The sequence below is a fragment of the Loxodonta africana genome, chromosome 15 (genome assembly GCF_030014295.1).
Source record: "Loxodonta africana isolate mLoxAfr1 chromosome 15, mLoxAfr1.hap2, whole genome shotgun sequence".
Classification (NCBI taxonomy): domain Eukaryota; kingdom Metazoa; phylum Chordata; class Mammalia; order Proboscidea; family Elephantidae; genus Loxodonta; species Loxodonta africana.
In genome coordinates, this window is record NC_087356.1 from 40,923,341 (window position 1) to 40,948,030 (window position 24,690).

The 24,690-nt window shown below is 43.7% G+C and overlaps 1 protein-coding gene across 1 annotated transcript in view; it reads right to left on the minus strand.

Moving 5' to 3' along the window:
- TRABD2A (TraB domain containing 2A) overlaps window positions 1–24,690 on the minus strand; it is a 75,903-nt gene that overhangs the window by 42,892 nt on the left and 8,321 nt on the right. Inside the window, exon 2 of the mRNA XM_064268786.1 lies at window positions 21,103–21,663. Within this exon, the coding sequence (XP_064124856.1) occupies window positions 21,103–21,663 (561 nt within the window). The remainder of the gene's footprint in view (window positions 1–21,102; window positions 21,664–24,690) is intronic.

The window sequence follows — 24,690 nt, forward strand, 5'->3', positions numbered from 1 at the left end:
CGACCCTATAGGACAGAGCAGAACTGCCCCATAGAGTTTCCAAGGAGCGCCTAGCAGATTCAAACTGCCAACCCTTTGGTTGGCAGCCATAGCACTTAACCACTCCGCCACCAGGGTTTCCACCTCAACATAAAGAAAACAAAAATCCTCACAACTGGACCAATAAGTAACGTCATGATAAACAGAAAAAAGACTGAGGTTGTCAAGGATTTCATTTTACCTGGATCCACAATCAATACTGATGGAAGCAGTCATCAAATGATGTATTGCATTGGGCAAATCTGCTGCAAAAAACCACTTTTTAAAAGTGTTAAAAAGCAAAGATGTCACTTTAAGGACTATGGTGCCCCTAACTCAAGCCACGGTATTTTCAATCACCTCATACGCATTCACAAGCTGGATAATGAATAAGGAAGACCAATGAAGAATTGACGCCTTTGAATTATGGTGTTGGCAAAGAATATTGAATACACCATGGACTGCCAGAAGAACAAATAAATCTGTCTTGGAAGAAGTACAGCCATAATGCTCCTTAGAGGCAAAGATGGCAAGACTTCGTCTCACATACTTTGGACATGGTATCAGGAGGGACTGGCCCCTGGAGAAGGACATCACAGTTTGTTAAACAGATGGTCAGCGAAAAAGAGGAAGACCCTCAACAAGATAGATTGACACAGTGGCTGCAACAATGGGCTCAAGCATAGCAATGACTGTGAGGATGGCACAGGACCGAGCTGTGTTTCGTTCTGTTGTACCTAGGGTCACGATGAGTCGGAACTGACTCAACAGCACCAAACAACAACACTCCCATGACACTTGTTTCATTGCATTCATTTTACAGATGAGAAACAGGCTCAGACAGGTTTGATCTCTGGCCCAAGGTCACAATTCTAGGAAATGGGTGATCCAGGGTTCAAACTCAGACCCCACCGTCTCCAAATTCATGCACATTCTTTCCACTAAAAAGACTGGATAAAATAACAGGGGGATGGACAGTAAGACTGACCTTGACCCTTCCAAGGTGTTTAAAGTTAACCTCTCCTAAGGCAAGGCCTCACTACTTAGGACGCGTGCACCCGAAGCGAGGAGAGGCAGTATACCTACTTCTCCTGAAGGCCCTGCCCTGGTCAGCACAGTAGCACTCAGGTAAGAAGATTCAGAGACAGCCTCAAATCCATCACCCTCCACCTTCTGTTAACTAATGCCCCTCACACAGAGGTCACTGTGTCCAGGCAATTTCCACCGCGTGGGAAAAAAATCCACAAAACTATCCTCTTCTTGTTTCAGACTTTTCTGTCCTTCTAGGTGTAGCAGAGGTGCCAAATCATTGCACCCCCTCTTCCCCACCCTCCTACCCAAGCCACAGCCCCTGGAAGGGACAGCCCTACATAGGCCATGACTCCACCTGCTCCCTCCCTCCCCAAACCATGTGGACATCGTACCAGTTGCTATCCAGCTGATTCTGAGGCACGGAAACCCCACATGAATCAAAGTAGAACTGTGCTCCACAGGGCTTTCAATGGCTGATTTTTTGGCGGTAGACTGCCAGGCCTTTCTTCCAGGGCACCTCTTAGGGGACTCAAGCCTTCAACCTTTCAGTTAGCAACTGAGTGGCTTAACCCGTTGCACCACCCAGGGACTCCACTTGATCGTAAGGGCACTAGCTAAGTCATGAAATTTAAATTCAAAAAAGTACACCTACCTCCACAGAACAGGCTCAAAATCACACCTAGAAAGCAGAAAATACTCATCTCTGGGCCAGATACCAATTGCTTTGTATCAAGTCCCTTTTAATTTGAATTACTTTAGATCTTAAGAAAGTTAAGAAAAAAGGGAGAACTACTGGAAATCATTACAATTATGATAAAACTCCCATTAGCATGGAGTTTCTGATGATGTGAAGACAGAAGGACTTACTTTTCCCTGAGAGAAAATAGACCAATAGACTGATTTCTGCTTTCACATTAGCACTTGCCTTATAGTTTACTGCTTTTAAAAAATGATTATCAATAAAAATGATTATCAATAACCTCTTGCTATTTGCTGAATACCCTTCTCCGTCCCTCCAGTAACACACACTCACTCCATCTGCACTGGCTTCTGAAAAGCCGTGTTCACTGGGGAAAGCAACTAGCATATTATCAGACCGTTTACTTCGGTTTGCAAATTCCACCCTTCCTTCCCCCCCAATTCTCTTCCCACTCTCTTCTTGCCTCCCCACAGCCCTCCTTCTCTCTCCCTTTTTTTCTGAGCTGTGGAAAGAATCGATTAAGCTCCCTGGTCACATTTGCAGCAGGCCTCTTTCTCTTTCCTGAGACTTCTTCAGCTGTGGGGAGACCCAGGTCCCAGCTGGGCCATTGTTGTGGGAGCCCATGGACTAAAGGGGCAGGCGAAGACAAAGGCCCCCCAGTGAGCTTCTCCACTTTCCAGCACTTTCATCCCCCTCAGATCAAAGGGCTGCTCTGCATATGAAAGGCGCCGCCCATTATGTGCCTCAAGGGAGCCTCGTGCCACCCCACCAGTCCCCCAGCTCCCCGAACAAAGGGCCTCCCATCTGTTCAGGCCCTGGCCTCACCTTCTGGGCATTGGGTTGTTGTGTCTTCTTTTCTCTTAGTTCACTTTTGAGAACCATTCGATCCCTTGAAGTGTAGTCTGGGAGCAGTAGGGGAAGGTCTCCCTTGTCTTCAGGCCATTCCACTCAGATGATTTTTTAAGACAGCTTGAGGATTTATGGTCCTTGCCTCTCCCACCTCACCTAGACATCCAGGCAGTGGAGATGTCCTTTTGAGGCCCATTGTCTCCCATCCCAGCCACCCTTAAAAACCCTCCTCCTTTTCTACATGATAGGGGTCTACTGCCTTGGGCGGCTATCTAGACTGGCCAAGCAAAGCAAGATGGCGATGAAAATCCCTGCTGCTTTTTGTCCTGTTAATAGTTGTTGCCAGACTTGGGGGCTAAGACTTCTGCATACTTCGTTGGATGTTGAGGTCTGCTTTTCAGGGGAAAAAATCCTTCTCAAAACATGGACCTGAGCTCTTCTCAGCAAAAGGTCTCAAGCCTGAGGACCAGAGAAACAGATCTGCAGTGGCATTCCAGCCATTTTTTCTAAGTGGGAATGGTTCCTAACATGAACACCAGGAGAGCACGCTGAGAGAGCACAGATGAATGCACCAGGGAGCCTGGGCCTTCCGTCTTTTCTCTTCCTAACACCTCCTGAACCCCTTCCAAGCCTTCTCCTCTCCTTGGTGGTGGGAAGAAGGCCAGCAGTGCCAGCCACAGGTCTCCTGACCACACTCTCTCCTTTCTACTCTCCTTCCCCCGCAATTCTCCCAAATCCCACCCTGACCTCCAATGGCAGACTGAGCACATCCACTTCCCCTTTTCCCCAAATCTTACGCAATGCTGGGGTAACAATAAGAATAAACATCAATCTCCCCATTCTTCAAGACCTAGGCAAAGTCACAACCCCTGCTAAGTACTCCCAGACAATCCCAGTCCCTCCTTAGAAATCTCTATTCTTTTTATTTCTATTGCCCGAAAGGTAATTTCCCTTTAAATTTTTTTTAAGTTGTGACAAGACAACCAAGCTTCAGGGGCAACAAACTGTGAAGAATGCGCTAAACTTGTTCTAATCAAATAACCAGCTAATCGCACATAGTTAACCACATACGGAATCGTTAACCCAAAAACCAGACCCGCTGCCGTCCAGTCGATTCCAACTCATAGTGACCCTAGAGGATAGAGTACAACTGCCCCATTGGGTTTCCAACACTGTCATCTTTATGGAAGCAGACTATCACATCTTTCTCTTGCAGAGTGGCTGGTGGGTTTGAACCGAAAGGTCAGGTTCACTTCCTGGCTGGTTAAAAAAGAAAATCTCTGCAGGGGCCGCGCTCATCCCAGTCACTCCAGAACCCAGGCTGGTGGAGAGGCACCATATCAAACATTGCTGGTCACCATACCAGAAAGAAAGAGAACTCTGGAGGGTCTCCCATTGGCAGTTAAATGCTCCAGCCTAGAAGTGACACATGTCACTTCTGCTCACAACTCCTTGGTCAGAACCAGCCTCATGGCCCCTCCTAAACCCAAAGAGCCAAGAAGTGAGATCCTACCAGGTGCTGGGAAGGTGAAGAGCTGGAAATAAATACTCAGTTAACACCACTAATGACTACACAGCAGAAGGGTGACCTTGAGCAGTTGTGAATAACTGAAATTGTTGTTGTTGTTGTGAGGTGCTGTCAAGCCAGTTCAGACTTATAGAGACCCTGTCAGGTCTCTAGCCAGTTACCACCAGATGCCATCAAGTCAACTCCAACTTATGGCGAACCCATGTGTGTCAGAGTAGAAGTATGCTCCATGGGGTTTTCAATGGTCCCTTTTTGGGAAGAAGACTGCCTGGACTTTCTTCCAAGGTGCCTTTGGGTGAACCCAAATCTCCAACCTTTCAGTTAGCAGCAGAGTGTGTAAACCGTTTGCACCACCCAAGGATTCTAGCAGCGCTCTCATTTTATGATTCCACAGCTTTTGCTGCAGCTGGCACCAAAGCCCTGCTCACACCCTTTTAAGCCCTGAGTTATTGTGCATGCAAAGGCAAGGGCACCTTGGACGGGTGTACAGAGGGAGGTTGGCACAAAATGTCAGTGTCAGGAGGGAGAACGGAAAAGACGATGGAGAAGAGGGGCCATTATGCCCATGGAATGACATGATACAACCCCACTAACAACCGTCTCCAGGTTCAGGGCAGCTCCCTCACTCCATCCCTGGGCCACGGAGAACCTCAACCCACTGAGATCTTCACAGGCTCTTTGGAGGTCACAAGTAACAGCTAACTCCACTTCTACCTGTCTCCTTCCCCTCCCTGCTCCTTGCTGTGGGATAGACTCTCCCTCATCCACGCCTGCCTGGGAAGTGGGCTCTTTGGAGGGGAGATTGAGCTTTCTCACACTCCCATTACCCCTCCTAAAGAGACATGCTGGGAGTTATTCCTAAAGTCTACAGGTGTCTTTGGGTTGATACACCAACGGAAGTGTCAAGGTCAGACTCAGGTAAAAAGAAAGCAAGAAAGAAGAGCTGGCTGCTCAGGTTTCAGGTGGTTCAGTGGTAAAAGTCTCACCTTCCATGTAGGAGACCTGGGTTTGATTCCCAACCAATGCACCTCAAGCATGGCCTCTACTGTCTGTCAGTGGAGGCTTGTGCACGTTGCTATGATACTGAACATATTTCAGCAGAGCTTCCAGGCCAAGATGGACTAGGAAGGAAGGTCTGGCGCTATACTTCCAAAACAATCCTGTTGTACACAGAGTCACCATGAGTAGGTAGCAATTCAACAGGTACTAACAACACCTAGCATAGTTCACCAGGGTGGGAGGCAGGGAACTGGGGCAGAAACTAGGCCACAGCCTCCCTTGAACTGCTTCTCTTGTGACCCTAATGGCAGCCAAGCAGGGTCAGGTCCAGCCGAGGCACAGGCATCACACCAGCAACACAGGCGGCGCCTTTGCACATGGACAAAAATACCTAGTGCTTTTAAAAGTTCACTTTGGACTTTAGAGGGGCCGCCCTGGGCCGGGGGAGGCAGGACAACACCCGCTTTGTCTTTGATTCCCCAAAATGAGAAACAGAGTACCTGGTCCATGCTGAGCACTTAAGAAATGCACCCCAAATAAAGCCTACAATAAAAAGAAAGAGAACTCAAGCCCTGCACAGGATGCTCCCAGGAGCTACAAGGACATTTACTGGAAACACTGAGCTTAAAGTCTGCATCTGGAGGCTTGTGAACATCACATCCATAAGTATACGGTCAATTCAGTGTTCCGTTTCTGGTCACAAAATAAGGAATTAAGTAGAAGGATGGCCAAGGCAAAGAAGTGCTGTAAAAGATCCCCCTGGGAGAACTAAGGGCCCAGCTCAGAGTTCCTAAACGTATGAAGACCACACCCACCCACAATGTTCATGTCAATATTCCATCCAAAAGCAGAGATAAAGTTTATTCAAGGAACAGATGTCAAAAACTCTGACATCAGAACTGCGGCAGTACCGCTGGGCTAAGCATAAGAACAGAAAAAATTACGTAGTGGAGTAGAGAATTTAGCTTTACCCAAACTAAGAAGAGCTTTGTCCTTGTTATTGTTGTTGTTAGGTGCCTTCAAATCAGTTCCGGCTCATAGCGACCCCGTGTCCAATAGAAGGAAGCAGTGCCCGGTCGCGCACCATCCTCACAATCATTGTTATGAGCCCACTGTTGCAGCCACTGTGTCACTCCATCTCATTGAGGGTCTTCCTCTTTTTGCTGACCCTCCACTTTACCAAGCATAATATCCTTCCCCAGGGACTGGTCCCTTCTGAAAACATGTCCAAAACATGTGAGACGAACTCTTGCCATCCTTGCTTCTAAGGATGTACTTCTTAGCTGTACTTCTTCCAAGACAAATTTGTTCATTCCCTGGCAGTCCATGGTATATTCTTCACCAAATTCATAATTCAAAGGCATCAGTTCTTCTTCAGTCTTCCTTATTCATTGTCCAGGTTTTACATGTATATGGGGCAACTGAAAATACCATGATTTGGATAAGACACACCTTAGTCCTCAAAGTGACATTTTTACCTTTGAACACTTCAAAAAGGTCTTTTGCAGCAGATTTGCCCAATGCAATACGTCATTTGATTTCCTGACTGCTGCTTCCATGGATGTTGATTGTGGATCCAAGTAAAATGAAATCCTTGACAACTTCAATCTTTTCTCCGTTTATCATGATGTTGCTTATTGGTACAGTTGTGAGGATTTAGGTTTTCTTTATGTTGAGGTGCAATCCAAACTGAAGGCTGTAGTTTTTTGTTTTTTTTAAGTGTACTTTAAGTAAAAGTTTACAGAACAAACTAGTTGAAGGCTGTAGTCTTTGATCTTCATCAGTAAGTGCTTCAAGTTCTCTTCACTTTCAGCAAGCAAGGTTGTGTCATCTGCATAACACAGGACGTGAATGAGCCTTCCTCCAATCCTGCTGCTGCGTTCTTCTTCATATAGTCCAGCTTCTCAGATTAGCTCAGCATACTGATTGAGTAAGTATAGTGAAAAGATACAACCCTGATGCACACCTTTGTTGACTTTAAACCATGCAGTATGCCCTTGTTCTGTTCAAACAGCTGCCTCTTGGTCTACGTACAGGTTCCTCATGAGCACAATTAAGTGTTCTGGAATTCCCAAATTATCCATAATTTGTTACGATCCACACAGTCAAATGTCTTTGTATAGTCAATAAAACACAGGTAAACATCTTTCTGGTATTCTTTGCTTTCAGCCAAGATTCATCTAACATTAGCAATAGTATTTCTCATCCATGTCCTCTTCTGAATCTGGTTTGAACTTCTGGCAGTTCCCTGTTGATGTACTGCTGCAACCGCTTTTGAATGATCTTCAGCAAAATTTTACTTGCAAATAATATTGTTCGATAATTTCCGTGTTCTGTTGGATCACTTTTTGGAATGGGCATAAATATGGATCTCTTCCAGTCGGTTGGCCAGGAAGCTGTCTTCCAAATTTCTTGATATAGATGAGTAAGCACCTCCAGCACTGTATCTATTTGTTGAAACATCTTAGTTGGTATTCCATCAACTTCTGGAGACTTGTTTTTCACCAATGCCTTCAGTGCAGCTTGGACCTCCTCCTTCAGTACCATCGGTCCTTGATCATATGCTACCTCCTGAGGTGGTTGAAGTTGATCAATTCTTTTTGGTACAGCTACTCTGTATATTCCTTCCATCTTCTTTTCATGCTTCCTGCATTGTTCAGTATTTTGCCCATAGAATCCTTCAATACTGCAACTCAAGCTTGAACTTTTTTTTCAGTTGTTTCAGCTTGAGAAACACAGAGCATGTTCTTCCCTTCTGGTTTTCTAACTCCAGGTCTTTGCACATTCTATTATAATACTTTACTTTGTCCTTAGTTTCTGAAAGATAACCCTTGGAGTAATTGGGGTGCCTTGGTCTGGGACTTCCTGAAGATTTGTGCTGCAAATGGGGGCTGAAACCAGAAGACTCATCTCGAAGGCTGGTATCAACTCGCTTCAGGAAGCATGACTTTACCTATCATGCAGGACTGGCCAATAAAAGCTCAGAACATTAAGGCTCAGAAAGCTTCCTAGTTGGTCAAAAACATCCATGCATCTAAAAGAGTAGTGCATCATTTGGGACACAAAACCTCTGTGTTGAGGACCCTCCCAGACCTCGCCATGCATCTCTTCCTCATGACCATCCTGATTTACATTCTTTTGCTATAATAAATCTGTAACCATGGTTGCTACAGGTAGGAATTCACTTGGCAGCAACAGGTTAAGTATAGTACTCTCAATGAGTTTTGCGAGTTGTTCTAGTGAATTACCTAACCCAAAGGAGGAGGGGGAACCAGCAAGTGAAAATGAGGGTGTCATGTAGATTCCCAAACTTGCAGCTGGCATCTGCCTATTTGGCAGTTTAAAGGACAGTGTCCTTTCAGCTCATGACCTCTTACCTAGCTCCCAGTGGCTAGGGGCAGAGAGAGAGTGTGCTAAGTGAGCAGCTGGTGTCAGAAATGGTGGTGAAGTGAGAAGGTGGGGACTGGGTCAATCTCCACATTTTCCAGATTGGATTCATGTTGATTCACATTCATCAAGTTCTCCATGACAGAATGTTGGAGAAGAATGTAAAAAAAAAAGCAAAAGAATGGAATAAAAGCAAATCTACCACCAAAAAAAAAGGACTTAATGTGAATTTTAAGATGCTAGTTCTACATCTACACAGCTGTGACAAAGACTGTATTTAACTTTTTTAAGTAAACAGCACATACTTCCTGTTGTGCCTTTTTTTGCCACAGTACCTACAAGTTCCCTGATCTCCCATTGGTGTTTTCAAGCTGTGCTCATTGAAACTCAACTTTTATAAGTCCCATCTGGCTGACACACCCTCGGTGGCCCAGCAGGGCTCCAACAACCCTTGTGAGCACATCCGTGTGCCGGACACCATGCTAAGAGCTAGGAATGCAAGTACCAAGAGGACATGGGCCAGCCTTTGCGGAGCCTGCACTCCCAGGAGCATGAGTGGCCAGGGTTCCAGCAGCGGCTTCCTGGGGGACGCAGAGAGGACAGAAGGCCAACTCTGAACTCGGGACGTGCCTTAGTTTCCTAGTGCTGCTGTAACACACATACCACGAGAGGATGGTGTAAAAGAACAGAAATTTATTTTCTCATAGTTCTGGAGGCTAAAAGTCCAAACCAGGGTCTCGGCCATGCGGATTCCTCCCTTGCAGGTTGTCCCCAGCGTTTCTGGGTTCTTGGTGATCTTCACATGCCATCTGTCTTCCCCAGCATGTGCCTGCCTCTGTGTCTGATCTGTTCCTTTTATGACTCAGAAGTGATCTAGAACCTACCCCACTCAGGTATAATCTAATTAAGCTAACAAAGAAAATCCGATTTCCAAACAGGATTACATCCACAGGCATAAGGGTTAGGATTCTGATTCATATTTTGGGGGTCACAATTCAATCCATAACAGGAAGCCTTCACAGAGGAAATGATGGGTTAGATGAATCAGCCACAGCCCAGAGGGACAGCATAGGGAAGGGGCCAGCGTAGGAACAGCATGTGCTCACAGAGATCACTACCAAGGGTGTTGTACTACATGTCCATAGACAAATCTACCCATATTTTAGGGCAGATTTCACATATTTTTTCTGGCCCTTTATTTTAAACCAAATATTTGTTGTTGTTGTTGTTAGTGCCATGGAGTCAGTTCCGACTCATAGTGACCCTATGTACAACAGAGTAAAACACTGCCCAGTACTGCCCCATCCTCACAATCACTGCTACTTTTGAGCCCATTGTTGCAGCCACCATGTCGATCTATCTCGTGGAGGGTCTTCATCTATTTCGCTGACCTTCAACTTTACCAAGCATGATGTCCTTCCCCAGGGACTGGTCCCCCCGATAATATATCCAAAGTACGTGAGATGAAGTCTCACCATCCTTGCTTCTAAGGCACATTCTGGCTATACTTCCTCCAAGATAGATTTGTTCATTCTTCTGGCAGGCCGTGGTGTATTCAATATTCTTCACCAACACCATAAATCAAAGGCAAACATATTAAGGAAAATAAAATGTTAGAATCTCCCTTTTCAAGCTCATTCCATTTCAATTAAGTGAAATGTGGAAAAGTTGCCCATCAGCATCAAGGTCAATTTCGAACATGAAACTCTGTTTTTACTAGGGTTTATGATTGTTGTTGCTGTTAGATGCCATGGAGTCGGTTCTGACTCATAATGATCATACGTACAACAGAACAAAACACTGCCCAGTCCTGCGCCATCTTCAGAGTCGTTATGCTTAAGCCCACTCTTGCAACCACTGTGCCAATCCATCTCGCTGAGGGTAGTTTATGATTTAAAAAAAAAAAAAAAAAACCCATTGCCATTGAGTTGATACCAACTCATAGTGACCCTATAGGACAGAGCAGAACTGCCCCAAAGGGTTTCCAAGGAGCAGCTGGTGGATTCAAACTGCTGACCTTTCGGTTAGCAGCCGAGTTTTAACCACAGAGCCAACAGGGCTCTGGGGTTTAAGATTAGGGAAAGGGAATTCCCTCAGCAAATCGGACTTCACTCCTGTAGCAGTTGTTGTCAGCCTCCGATTCAGGGCAACCCTACGTACGATGGAATGGCCCTGCGCCATTCCCATGATTGGTTGCGGATCGGACCATTGCGACCCATGGGGTTTTCACTGGCTGATTCGCAGACGTAGATCACCAGGCCTTTCTTCCTAAACTGAAAAAAAAGATTCACTGAAACCTGTTCAGGATCACAGCCACACACAAGCCTCCACTGACAGACGGGTAGTGGTTGTACTTGAGGGAGGTGCATTGGGCAGGAATCCCACCAGGGTCTTCCACATGAAAGATTAGAATTCTATCACTGAGTCATCACTGCCCCCTTCATGTTTACCTTGCCCTTAAGAGCCAGAAAGGGAGCAATACAGCGTCTTTCTAGGAATTTGCCCTGCCTCTTTTTTTTTTCTTCCAAGGACAGGCGCTAACACTGCTATTCTGCCTGGCACTGGACCTTTCCTGAAACTATGTTCACTCTTTCGTTCTACAGTCCAGTTGCTCCTTCTACTCGATGATTGACCAGACTGAAGAGAACTTGCTCCAAAAAAGCAAGATTCCACTTTCCCAGCTCCCTAGAAGTGTGGTTCAGGAAATGCACTCCTTCACAAGACGCGAAGCACGTCCACTGGGCCCAAACCACTGCTGAAGGTTTCACTTTCAGCTAAAAGAGTGAGTCGTCAGGGTTTTAGAGGTAAAAGGGGCAAGATGTGGTAGAAATACCTACTGCAGGAAACTACTGTAGAAGGGCATGGAAGTGTGACAGCTGAAACGCAAACATGAAGTATGTTAGTGTCATCTATTGGCAAGAGTAAACAGCAACAAAGAAACAATTCTTTGCACAATACCAATTAAATAGGAATCCTTGAGGATAGTATGAAGAGCACTTTTGGGTTTGCAAAGGACTTTCACATCCAACTCACCACCTCTCGGAAAGCGTAAATCCCAAAGATGCAGGTCTTGCGTATGTAAAGCAGAGAGCAGCCCTACACCTGTTGGCTACATACATATTACCTTTTGGATCCCATGGCTCAGAGCCTAAACCTAGAATGTGACTGAGTCCCAAAAGCTGGCTCCACAGATATGGAGACGGGCAGATCACAGCTAGCATGTCCGCCAAGTGGGCCTGACTGAGACACACCCATCCAGAAACATCCTGGATCAATGTTGATCAAAGAAAGATGGTATGCGCCACATACATCATTTTAAATGTCTAATAGCCACATGCAAAGAGAAAAAAACAAGTTAAATTCAATAGTCATGGATTGAAATGTGTCCCTCAAAAAAACAGGCTGAAGTCCTAACCCACATAACTGAACATGACCTTGTTCGCAAACAGGGTCTTTGAAGAAGTTATCAGTTAAGTTAGAGGTCACTGGATGGTACAAATGGTTTGCACCCAACTACTGGCCTAAAGGGAAACCCTGGTGGCTTAGTGGTTAAGTGCTACGGCTGCTAACCAAAGGGTTGGCAGTTTGAATCCGCCAGGCGCTCCTTGGAAACTCTATGGGGCAGTTCTACTCTGTCCTATAGGGTTGCTATGAGTCAGAATCGACTTGACGGCACTGGGTTTGGTTTTGATTGGACTGGCCTAAAGATTGGCAGTTCAAACCACCCAGCAGCACCATGGTATAAGGAGATCTGCTTCCATAAATATTATAGCCAAGAAAATCCTATGGAGCAATTCTACATTATAACATATGGGGTCGCCGTGAGTCAGAACTCTGTGGCAATGGGTGTCAGTCCAACAACCTGATTTCTGACTCCTGGCCTCCACAGCTGTGAAAAAATGGATCTCTGTTCTGATAAGTCACCCTGTTAGTGGTGCTTTGTTACAGCAGCCCTGGGACACTAATACATTAATGCTGTGTTTTCTTTAACCCAATATATCCAAAGCGCTATCATCTCAACATTCAATCTAAAAAATTACACATGATATATGTTCTGTTCTGTTTTTCATACTTAATTTTTGAAACCCACTGTATATTTTATTTAATTAATTAATTAAAATTAAATAAAATTTAAGATTTCCTCCTTCAGTCACACTAGCCATCATTCAAGTGCTGACTAGCCAGCTGTTTGTAGCTAGTGGCTAATGAACTGGCAGCACAGCCCCAGAACCCTCTGGGTCGCATGCTGACCACCATATCCTATTGGAGGCTCAAGTCACCATGAACTTTAACACATCTGGAATCAAACTCCAACTCCTCCATTTATTATCTATATGATTAAGGCAAGGTTGTTAAGCTCACTGAGCCTCAGTTTCCTTGTCTATAAAGTGCGTATGATACTGCCTATCTTGAAAAGTTACAAAGATTCAATGCAAAATTAGGATGAGGCCTGGCTCGCAATAGGCAAGTATATTAGTTCCCCTTCCCTTATTGGTGTATAATATTTAGAAACTATTTTCCAACTTACTGTTTTACTTGCTTCTGACAACAGGACGGTAGGGCAAGTATTATAATCCCCATTCGAAAGATGACAAAGCTGAAGTTCAGAGAAGTTAAGTGAATGGTTCAAGTCACATATGGGTAAGTGACAGTGCAGGAGTTCTAACCCCAGAACATCTGACCCCAGGTCCAGTGCTCCTTCCACTACTAGCAGAACGTTCCTCAATGCTTTGGCCCGGCCTCAGCTGCCTCTCAATCACAATCTGGCCCACCCAACAAATCCAGCCGTAGATGGGAAAGCACTGGAGTACAGGCCCACAGGGTTGCCTACAGGGCACTCTTCCCATGTCTGGAAGGTAAGACTCAGCTACCCTTGCTCCTCTGCCCTCTGTCTCTTCCCTACAGCCGGTTGGGGAAGTGGCTCAGCAGCCCGTGGAGTCTATCCCCCCCCCGCCCCCCGCCTCACTGTATAGCAGGGGCCCACTGACACCCTTCTTCAGAGCAATAGAGAACAAGAAGGAAGGAAGTAGCCACTCCTCAAATGGGCAGGGGAAGGGAGGGGCCCTGAGAAATGAGTTAGGGCTCATCTTCTCTCAAAATAAGTACAAATGATCTCACTGTACTCTGGGCTTACTGAGACGGTAGACTCTTCTGAACATGATCCCAAAACATCTTCTAGAACTCTACAATTCTACACAGCAATGAGAATGAATGGCAGACAACTACACACAGCTACCTGAGCGAGTCAGGAGCATGCTGGTGAGTGAAGCAAGCCAAACACTAAAAGGAGTGTGATGGTTAATTTTATGTGTCAATTTGGCTAGACTATGGAAACCCTGGTGGCGTAGTGGTTAAGTGCTACGGCTGTTAACCAAAGGGTTGGCAGTTCGAATCCACCAGGCGCTCCTTAGAAACTCTATGGAGCAGTTTTACTCTGTCCTATAGGGTTGCTATGAGTCGGAATCGACTTGACGGCACTGGGTTGTTTTTTTTTTTTTTTTTTTTATAGTTCCCAGTAGTTTGGCCAAATACTAGACTAGTTGCTCCTTAATGTAATGTAATGCAATGCAATTTAATCACCTTCCATAATGTAATCAATCAATCAGTTGAAAGGGAAGTTTCCTTAGGGTGTACCCTGCCCCCAGACTATAAATAGATATTTTGACAGATCTCTATCTCTTGACGCTGCACTTTACCCATCTCCTGACCTATGGACCTTGGAACACATGCCTGCAGAAGACTCCAGCCTGAGTCAATCCTTTAAAGTAAATAAATATATGTGGGTTATACATATATACATACATATATGGAAACCCTGGTGGTGTAGTGGTTAAGTGCCACGGCTGCTAACCAAAGGGTCGGCAGTTCGAATCTGCCAGGCGCTCCTTGGAAACTCTATGGGGCAGTTCTACTCTGTCCTATAGGGTCGCTATGAGTTGGAATTGACTCAACAGCACTGGGTTTGGTTTATATATATATATATATATTCTTTCATTAAAGGAATATACACACACACACACACACACACACACACATACATACACACACATATGTCTTCCTGGTACTGTTTCTCTAGAGAACACCCACTAAGAAAGAGGACATACTGAATAATTCCATGTATGTGATGTTCTAAAACAGGTAAACTAATTTATGCTTAAAGATGTCAGGATAGTGGTTATCCTGGGGGGCACGGACAAATTAGCCAATAAGCAAGGTAAACATGTACTTAGGACATCAACAAAACCCGGGCATCAGTTGTCCAAAGCAAAGACCCATAGATGCCAAGCAGACAGGACACAAGGAAAAGCAAGTGCCACAGTGGAAGGGAACTGGCAGGACACTAAATGAAACTGATACCAGCTCCAATGTGTGAGAATGTGCCAGCTGGAAATAAAGTTCATGCAGGGTCACGAGGGCGACACCAGCAAGGTTGTTTAAGCTTTGAGGCCCCTACCACCTCAACACCTTCATTGACATCTGTCTCCTACAGTCCCCACCTGTGTAATTGAAACTCCTTATCTTGGTGGGTCTCTTGGGAGTAACTCAAATATCCCTGTCCAGCAATTTATCACATTTACTAGCTTAAAAAGTCACACTGGTGAAAACTGCAAATCAAGTACTTCACTATTCATGTGAAGTTTGCAAAACTGACTTTTCTAAGTTCAGAGGCCAGTCTTATGATAATGCTGCCAATATGTCAGGGCATTATAAAGGCATGCAATAGACAATTTTAGAGCATACTGAATGCGCCATTTTCATACCACGTGCTGCACCTTTACTTAATCTCGCAGGAGTTAGCACAGTAGGCGGTTGTCTAGAAACGGTTGATTTTTTTTCTCCTGTTCAATTACTCAACACATTTTCTGCCACCTCTACTCACCAATGAGCTGTTCTTAAAACATATTTAGGCAATGATCAAGTATTAAAATGTCTTTCTATCATACACTGGGAAGTGCATGCTGTAGCAATGAGTCCAATCCTGGAATCGTACATTCAGATTCTAGATGCCTTAGAAAACATTGCTGAAGACCAGACAAAAAAAGGAGACAGCAAAAAAGAAACTGAAAACATTGCCAACAAAATGCAGGCACTAGAGTATGTATTTATGCTGGTTATGTGGAATAATATATTTTTTATGTGGAATAATATATTGCAGCATTTTCATCAGATGAGTCAAGTTCTCCAAGATTCAGAAATAAACTTAAAGACATGCACAGATCTCAATCATTCATTAACAGGGTATTTACATACTGTAAGAGAAAATTTTAGAAACACAACAAAACAAATACTGCCAAATACTAAATATCAAGCAGTTCACCATCGCAGAAGCATTAGAAAGAAACAAGTAAATGACGGAAGTGCTCCAGAAGCACTGAGTGCCAAAGATCAGTTTCGCCTAACCACATATTACACCTTCATTGACACACTTGAGTCTTGCATGAAAAGAAGGACAAAAGCATATAAAGTTCTTTCAAATCGATTTTCCTTCTTAAACAATGCGGATATACCTGATGAAGAATACATGAAGGCAGGCAAGAAATTAGTGCAGGCTTATTCCCATGAATTAAATATAAACCTTGATGAAGAAGTAGGACAATTTCATTCTCTCATGAGTACTAAGTTTCCGGATTCAGAAAAGACAAATTCTACTCATGTAGGCATGTTTGATTCCACAATAAAAGATAAAATACAATGTGCATTTCCCAATGTTGAAATTGCTTTATATATATTCCTAACTTTAACGACCACAAACTGCACAAAAGAATGATCATTTCTGACCCTGAAGAGACTCAAAAATCCTCAGTGTACAACGATGATTCAAGAAAGACTCGATTCATTATCCTTATTATGTATGGAAGCAGATATTGTTCAGCAGCTTCACTGTGATGAAATCATTGAAGAATTTATAAGAGCAAAGAATAGAAATAAATGTTTTTAATTATAACATGTCAGACATGAAAGATCCACCTTAAAATAAAATATAGTAACTTGTTGTATTATTTGCTTTCTAATCATTAAATTTTCTTCTATGGCATACTTTCGTGTGTTCATTTATGATTACAGCATTTATTATGAAACAAGCATCAAAATTGAAGTATGAGCCATTTAAAGCAAAACCAGCGAAAGTTAATTTTTTGTTCTGGGAGATCAACAGAATTTTGCATTGATGGTTGAAACAACTAGGTTCACTGACTTGTTTTCTTTGTTGTAGAATATGTGGAATATTCTTTTTGTAGAAAATGTGGTATATGGGAAAAACCTTAGTACCCCGCATCCACTAAAAATCTTATAATCCAGTTCATCTCATTCCACTAAAATGGCATATGCCACTTTTGTGTTCAATTGCTAATATTACAGCCGTATTTAAATAGAAGCTATATCTTGGATAGCTAAGACACACACACATATGTATCACACACATATGTTGTTGTTGTTAGGTGCCGTCAAGTTGGTTCTGACTCATAGCAACCCTATGCACAACAGAAAGGAACACTGCCCGGTCCTGCACCATCCTTACAATCGTTGTTATGCTTCAGCTCATTGTTGCAGCCACTGGGCCAATCCACCACGTTGAGGGTCTTCCTCTTTTTCGCTGACCCCGTACTCTGCCAAGCATAATGTCCTTCTCCAGGGACTGATCCCTCCGGACAACATGTCCAAAGTATGTAAGACGCAGTCTCGCCATCCTTGCCTCTAAGGAGCATTCTGGCCATACTTCTTCCAAGACAGATTTGTTCGTTCTTTTGGCAGTCCATGGTATATTCAATATTCTTCGCCAACACCACAATTCAAAGGCGTCAACTCTTCTTTGGTCTTCCTTATTCATTGTCCAGCTTTCACAAGCATATGATGTGATTGAAAATACCATGCCTTGGGTCAGGTGCACCTTAGTCTTCAGGGTGACATCCTTGCTCTTCAACACTTTGAAGAGGTCCTTTGCAGCAGATTTACCCAATGCAATGTGTCTTTTGATTTCTCGACTGCTGCTTCCATGGCTGTTGATTGTGGATCCAATAAAATGAAACCCTGCACAACTTCAATCTTTTCTCCATTTATCATGATGTTGCTCATTGGTCCAGTTGTGAGGATTTTTGTTTTCTTTATGTTGAGGTGTAGTCCATACTGAAGGCTGGGTCTTTGATCTTCATTAGTAAGTGCTTCAAGTCTTCACTTTCTGCAAGCAAGGTTGTGTCATCTGCATAACGCAGGTTGTTAATCGGCCTTCCTCCAATCCTGATGCCCCATTCTTCTTCATATAGTCCAGCTTCTCGTATTATTTGTTCAGCATACAGGTTATAGGTATGGTGAAAGAATACAACCCGGATGCACACCTTTGCTGACTTGAAACCAATCAGTATCCCCTTGTTCTGTCTGAACAACTACCTCTTGATCTATGTAAAGGTTCCTCGTGAGCACAATTAAGTGTTCTGGAATTCCCATTCTTCACAGTGTTATCCATAGTTTGTTATAATCCACACAGTCGAATGCCTTTGCATAGTCAATAAAACACAGGTAAACATCCTTCTGGTATTCTCTGCTTTCAGCCAGGATCCATCTGACATTAGTAACGATATCCCTGGTTCCACGTCCTCTTCTGAAACCGGCCTGAATTTCTGGCAGTTCCCTGTCAATATACTGCTGCAGCCCTTTTTGAATGATCTTCAGCAGAATTTTGCTTGCGTGTGATATTAATGATATTGTTCTATAATTTCCACATTCGGTTGGATCACCTTTCTTGGGAATAGGCATAAATATGGATCTCTTCTAGTCAGTTGGCCAGGAAGCTGTCTTCCATATTTCTTGGCACAGACGAGTGAGCACCTCCAGCGCTGCATCTGTTTGTTGAAACATCTCAGTTGATATTCCATCAATTCCTGGAGCCTTGTTTTTCACCAATGCCTTCAGAGCAGCTTGGACTTCTTCCTTCAGTACCATCGGTTCCTGATCATATGCCACCTCTTGAAATGGCTCAATATCGATCGACTAATTCCTTTTGGTATAATGACTGTGTATTCTTTCCATCTTCTTTTGATGGTTCCTGCATCATTTAATATTTTCCCCATGGAATCTGTCAGTTTGTTGTACTGTGGGGGCTTGTGTGTTGCTGTGATGCTGGAAGCTACGCCACTGATATTCAGATACCAGCAGGGTCACCCATGGAGGACAGGTTTCAGCTGAGCTTCCAGACTAAGGCAGACTAGGAAGAAGGACCCAGCAGTCTACTTCTGAAAAGCATTAACCAGTGAAACACACGCACATATATATGTATGTGTATATATATATATATATATGTATGTATCTCACATATCGCATTCAAATATATGAGTAAGCAGAGGAGGGAGAATCACAGATTATCAGTGCTTAGGGCTCTCACATGCCTTAATCCAGTCCTGCTTGTGGGGGAGGAGGACTGAGGGGTTATGGAAGAGCTGGTGCTGTTCTGTCTCCTGACCTGGGTGCTGGACCCATGGCTGTGCTCACCATGTGTAAATTCCTCAAGTGCGCTTTTCTACATAGTTACGCTGCAATAAAAACTTCATGCTATCTTTCTAGGGTGATGGAAATGTTCAATATCTTGATCTGGGTGATGGTTATATGTGTATACGCATATGTTAAAAAGTCATTGAGCTGGACACTGAAGTTTTGAGCAGTTTAGTATTGACTTCTATTAATGCAACATGGAAGAACAGACTATAAAAAAAAGTCTGAGCCACGAGTCATATAAGGATTTCCTCTTAAATTTAAACAACTCTAATCTCACTAGTTTAACCTCAAGATCTTATAAGAAATTTACTTTATAATATAAAATACCTACATGAATCCTAGAAGCATGTCATGAAATCAACATGACACTCCAGTCTCTAACTGTAGGGCTCTAAAATGTTTCTCGAATACGTTCTCTTAATGGTGCTACACACTTTCCTACAAAGGTATCTTCCTTAAGCTAAAATTTACTTCCAAGTCCTTTTTTTTTCCCCCCCACTAGAAGCATGAAAGAAGGCTTTGGCTCAGGTTAAAATGTTCACAAATTTCACACTTGTAAGATAAAAATCAATGAACCTTTAAATCAAAGTACTGAGAATCTTATATTTTCAAAACATTGGATTAAGTGCAGACATTTAAAAAGTTAGAATATTGGCTCTTTGGGTTTCCAAATAATAATTTAAAAAAAAATTAGTGATCTCTTATCTTTTCTATAAATCTCAATGTGCCAAACAAATGCTATAGTCTAGCATCCGAGTATTTGTTAGTATTACAGAATTTTAGCGAGGTAAATTCCCCAAAAATTTCATTATCCACTCAGGAACACTATTTTTAAACTACTGAATGTCCTTAAATCCTTGAAATAACAATCCTAGTTCAGCATTTTAAGATCTGCTAAGGCCAAGACAGTCAGTGTTATGGACTGAACTGTGTTCGCCAAAAAGATACGTTGAAGTCCTAACCCCATACCTGTGAATGTGACTTTGTCTTGGGAAATAGGGCCTTTCTTTGAAGATATTATCAGTTAAGTCATACTATAGTAGGGTAGGTCCTAGACCTGATCCCTTCTGAGTGGCATCTTATAAAAGGGGAGAACAGACACAGGGAGAGTCACGCCCGGAGGGAAGACAGCACGTGCGGATCTGTCTCAAGCCAAGAAACATGTACAAGTCAAGGAACACCAAAAAATGCCCAGCGCTACAGAGGCTCAAAGAGATAAGACAGAATCTCCTTTTGTGTAAGAATCATGCGTTGGAAAACTAATTTGCTATATGAACTTCCACCTAAGCATAACAAAATGTTCAAAAAATATTGTACTAGAAAAAAAGAAAAAGAAAGGATCTTCTCCTAGCACTAACAGAAAGAGAGAGCATAGCGCTGCCAGTGCCCTGTATTTGAGCCACCAGCTTCCAAAACTATGAGACAACACATTTCTGTTCTTCCCAGCCATCCAATTTGTGGTATTTTGTTACGGCAGTCCTAGGACACTAAGACAGTTAACAGGAATCTCAAATGCTGAGGACAACATTCCACGGCCAACCACTAAGAATATCTGCAAAACAAGAATACTTATTTCCTATTGCAAAGTTCCCATCAGCCCTCCCAGATGTATCTGACACACTTTAAAAAAAAAATTCACCGAAACAAACAATCGAAATTTAATAGAGAACTCTTGCACATCAGCCTGAATCCCAGTGGCCTGAGTAGGAACTACAAACCACGGGTAAGAGGTGCATAACTCTGCCTTGGAAAGGGACTGTCCTGAAGGGAGCGTCCTAAGAGGGCCGGACAGCCACAATCCAAAGGGACTGATGTTACTTAAAGCAACCATGGCTCGTATCATTTTCAAACTGGGCAGTGTACCTTGTGACAACCAATCTGGCATCCACACTTTCTACATCCTCTCAAAGCAGCTTCTTAATGAATAACCTGAATTAAAATGAGGCATCAAAGTGTAAATATTTGTTGGGATGACAAGAAAAAAATTAACTTTTTTTTCTATGCAATACACAGATAAACAATCTAGCTGACCGAAAGGCTTATTTTCTAACAGACTCACCCACACAATCATGTACCACCCAACGCTTCACACAAAGAGTCTTACCTGTGAAAAGTTCAGCCCATTCAGTGGATGGCACTGCTCTTCCACCCTTTCTACCGCCCCAGTCTGTTTCCTCAGTCGCTCAGCCTCCTGGGCAAGGTACAGGTCTAAGACCGGCACTCCACGGGACTTAATGTCCACTTCAGTCAGGGAGTTGACCATGAGCATCACCCAGACGGGCCTCTTCCTCTCCCAGTTCCCCGCGATGGCATTGAAGAGGTAGTCAGCATAGAGGCCCTTGCCACGCTGGTCTGGGGTCATCCAGGAGGGCATCATGAGTTTGACATACTCCAGATGGCGCTTGAGGCGGCAGTAGATGTCCCTGGGGAGCACATCCTCGAGGTTCTCGCCCTGCGGCAGCATCTGACACCTGGTGAGGGCCGAGATGGTGGAGGGGTCCATGAGGTCCAGCTCGAAGTACACAATGCTGCTCTGCTGAAAAGCCTCCTTGGAGTTGTCAGGGATAAAGTCCCAAACCTGGGTGTACGGGACATGGATCGTGCCAAAGAAGTAAGACGGTGGGTCTCGCTTTATGGTCCACAAGAAAGAATTCAACTCACTTTGCTAAAACAAAAAAAGGCAACAACAAGGCACGATATGAAGGGTCAGGAATGTGAGAAAATGAATTAGACAAACCAAATTGCAGGAAGAAATTATCAAAGTGGGATTTAGACTTGTGTGCCAAGAGCAGGAGTCCTCAGCGCAGCCTGCATTTCAGCCCTCTTTCCCACCTTTTGCACCAAAAGGTTTATTACAGACGAGATAGCAATAGCAGTCACCAGCTTTGGGTTTGCCCCAGGCCTACCTTAGCAATGAAATAGGCAGAAGTTAAAGAAGGGAGTCACAGAGGACTCCAAACCGAAAAGTCGAGTCGATCCCGACTCATAGCAACCCTATAGGACAGAGTAGAACTGCCCCATAGGGTTTCCAAGGAGTGCCTGGGGGATTTAAACTGCTGACCTTTTGGTTAGTAGCTCTTAACCACGAGGCCACCAGGGTTTCCCAGAGGACTCTGAGGACGCACAAATATACACCTGAGGAGTCCACTGTTACCTCCCAGGCAGACCGGATGGTCTCTGCTTCTTCAGATCTCAGATCCAATGTTTCCCAAGGTGGAAGTTCTCAATTCTGGCTGCAAACTGGAATTCCCTGAAAAGCTTTTAAAAGTCTAATGCCTAGAACTTTTAAATCACATCAGGATCTCTGTAGGTGGGACTCGGAGGTGATATTCTTCAACCTCCCCTGGTGATAAAAACCCTGGTGGTGTAGTGGTTAAGTGCTACAGCTGCTGACCAACAGGTCTGCAGTTCAAATCCACCAGACACTGCTTGGAAACTCTATGGGGCAGTTCTACTCTGTCCTATAGGGTCATTATGAGTCGGAATCGACTCGATGGCAGTGGGTTTCGGGTTTTTTTTTTTATTTCCCCCGGTGATTCCAATGTGCAGCCAAGGTTGAAATCACTGTCCTAATGAGCCCCTGATTTCACAGTTTGTGCCTCTCCCTTTAAGCTCTTTTTCTTACAAAGGCTTTCTGGTTCAACAGAGAGAACCCTCTAGGTTTCGACCAGTTTACCAATTGCCACTGAGTCAACTCTGACTTATGGCGACCCCACGTGTGTCAGAGTAGAACTGTGCTCCATAGGGTTTTTAATAGCTGATTTTTCAGAAGGAGATCACCAGGCCTTTCCTTCGAGGCACCTCTGAGTGAGCTCAGCCCTCCAACCTTTCCATTAGCAGCTGAGTGTGTGAACTGTTTACACCACCCAGGGACACCCTCAGTCTCAACTGCAGGCATTCATTAAGGTCCATTTATTAAGAGATGCTGTACAAAGAAGCACATAGCGTAAAGGTCAGATGTCTGGCGTGAACCACGCAACCTGCAATGGGAAATGTGAAAACTCAGGTTTATGGGAAAGAAAATTTGGAACTCATTCCCTTTACAAGAGGCTTCTATATAACACACTCCCCTGGATGTCGGAGTTTCCAACTATTTGCATTTGTGTGTGATTATTTAGCAGCAGTAAACTGCCCCATCCCCTTTCATTTTCAAATAAAATATGACACATGACCTCAAAATATAAGACAGGTTAGAGTGGGGCTGGTTGAAGCAGGAGCACTACCCTCACAGCCTTCAGCTTCCCTTCTCCCACCCAGTACCTGCCACCTTCCACAAAAACATCATGTGACAGGACAGCACACCCAGGTAAGGGCAGAGGTAGGCTCAGGGTGAGATAGCAGTGGGGGAGGTCAGCAGAACTGAGCCTACAACTCCCCATAAAGGATACTGCTAAGCAGGCCAGCCAGCGCTGGACACAGAACACAGGCCTGGTGCTCCAGAATGGACTTTTCAGAAGAAACTAGAAATTTCTGATTTTAAATAAAATCTTCCAATTTTTAAATGTCGCCTCAATTTTCTTAAATGTCATGCAGGTCAAACAAAGTACATCTCACTAGCCCCCAGACTGCGAATTGGTTTTTAATGGATTTAAATTACATTTCTGCTCACACATACATACATCTTTTCAAAGACGCACTAATTGGGCAAAATAAGTCTAAATTCTGCTACCCCACTGAGATTTTTAAAACCCACTTCATTTCTCTGCACCTCAGTTTCCTCATCTGAAAAAGTTAGATTACAACCCATGTTGTACGGTTATGGTATAAACAAATTAGACAGGTAACTGTTAAATAAATGAATAATTCGTTCATTGAAATGAAAGAAAGAATGTTTTTAAAAACAATTTTTTTAACTTTTTAGTTTTTTTTAACTTTTTAGTGGTTAAATTAGTAGTAGGAGATGAATCACCTACAGGGTCTCTAGCCCCCAGGCATCCCCTTTTGGAGTAATAAGCGTCCCAGGGGTTATTTAAAGATAGGTAGCCCTCTATTTATGACAGGGTTCTGTTTCAATGACCCATCACAAGTTGGTTCTGAGGTAAGTCAAATACCTCATTTTTTTGTTGTTTTGTTTTCATTATTGCTACCTTTTATTAGCAGAATCTTTATAAGTCTGATTTTTATTTGTCTTTGAGGGTTGGCACGATGACAACATTAGCAAATTACTGTGTTGCTGTTGTTAGGTGCGGTCAAGGCAGTTCCAAATCATAGCAACCCTATGCACCACAGAAGAAAATACTGCGGGGTCCTGAGCCACCCTCACAATCATTGTTATGCCTGAGCCCATCATTGCAGCCACTGTGTCAATCCATCTCATTGAGGGTCTTCCTCTTCTCTGCTGCCCCTCTACTTTATCAAGCATGATGTCCTTCTCCAGGGACTGGTCCCACCTGATAAAATGTCCAAAGTATGTGAGACGAAGTCTCGTCATCCTCGCTTCTAAGGAGCATTCTGGCTGTACTTCTTCCAAGACAGATTTGTTCGTTCTTCAGGAAGTCCATGCTATATTTAATATTCTCCACTAACACCACGATTCAAAGACATCAATTCTTCTTCGGTCTTCCTTGTTCATTGTCCAGCTTTCCCAAGCATATGAAGCAACTGAAAATACCATGGCTTGGGTCAGGCACAATTTAATCCTCACAGTGACATCTTTGCTTTTGAACACTTTAAAGAGGTCTCTTGCAGCAGA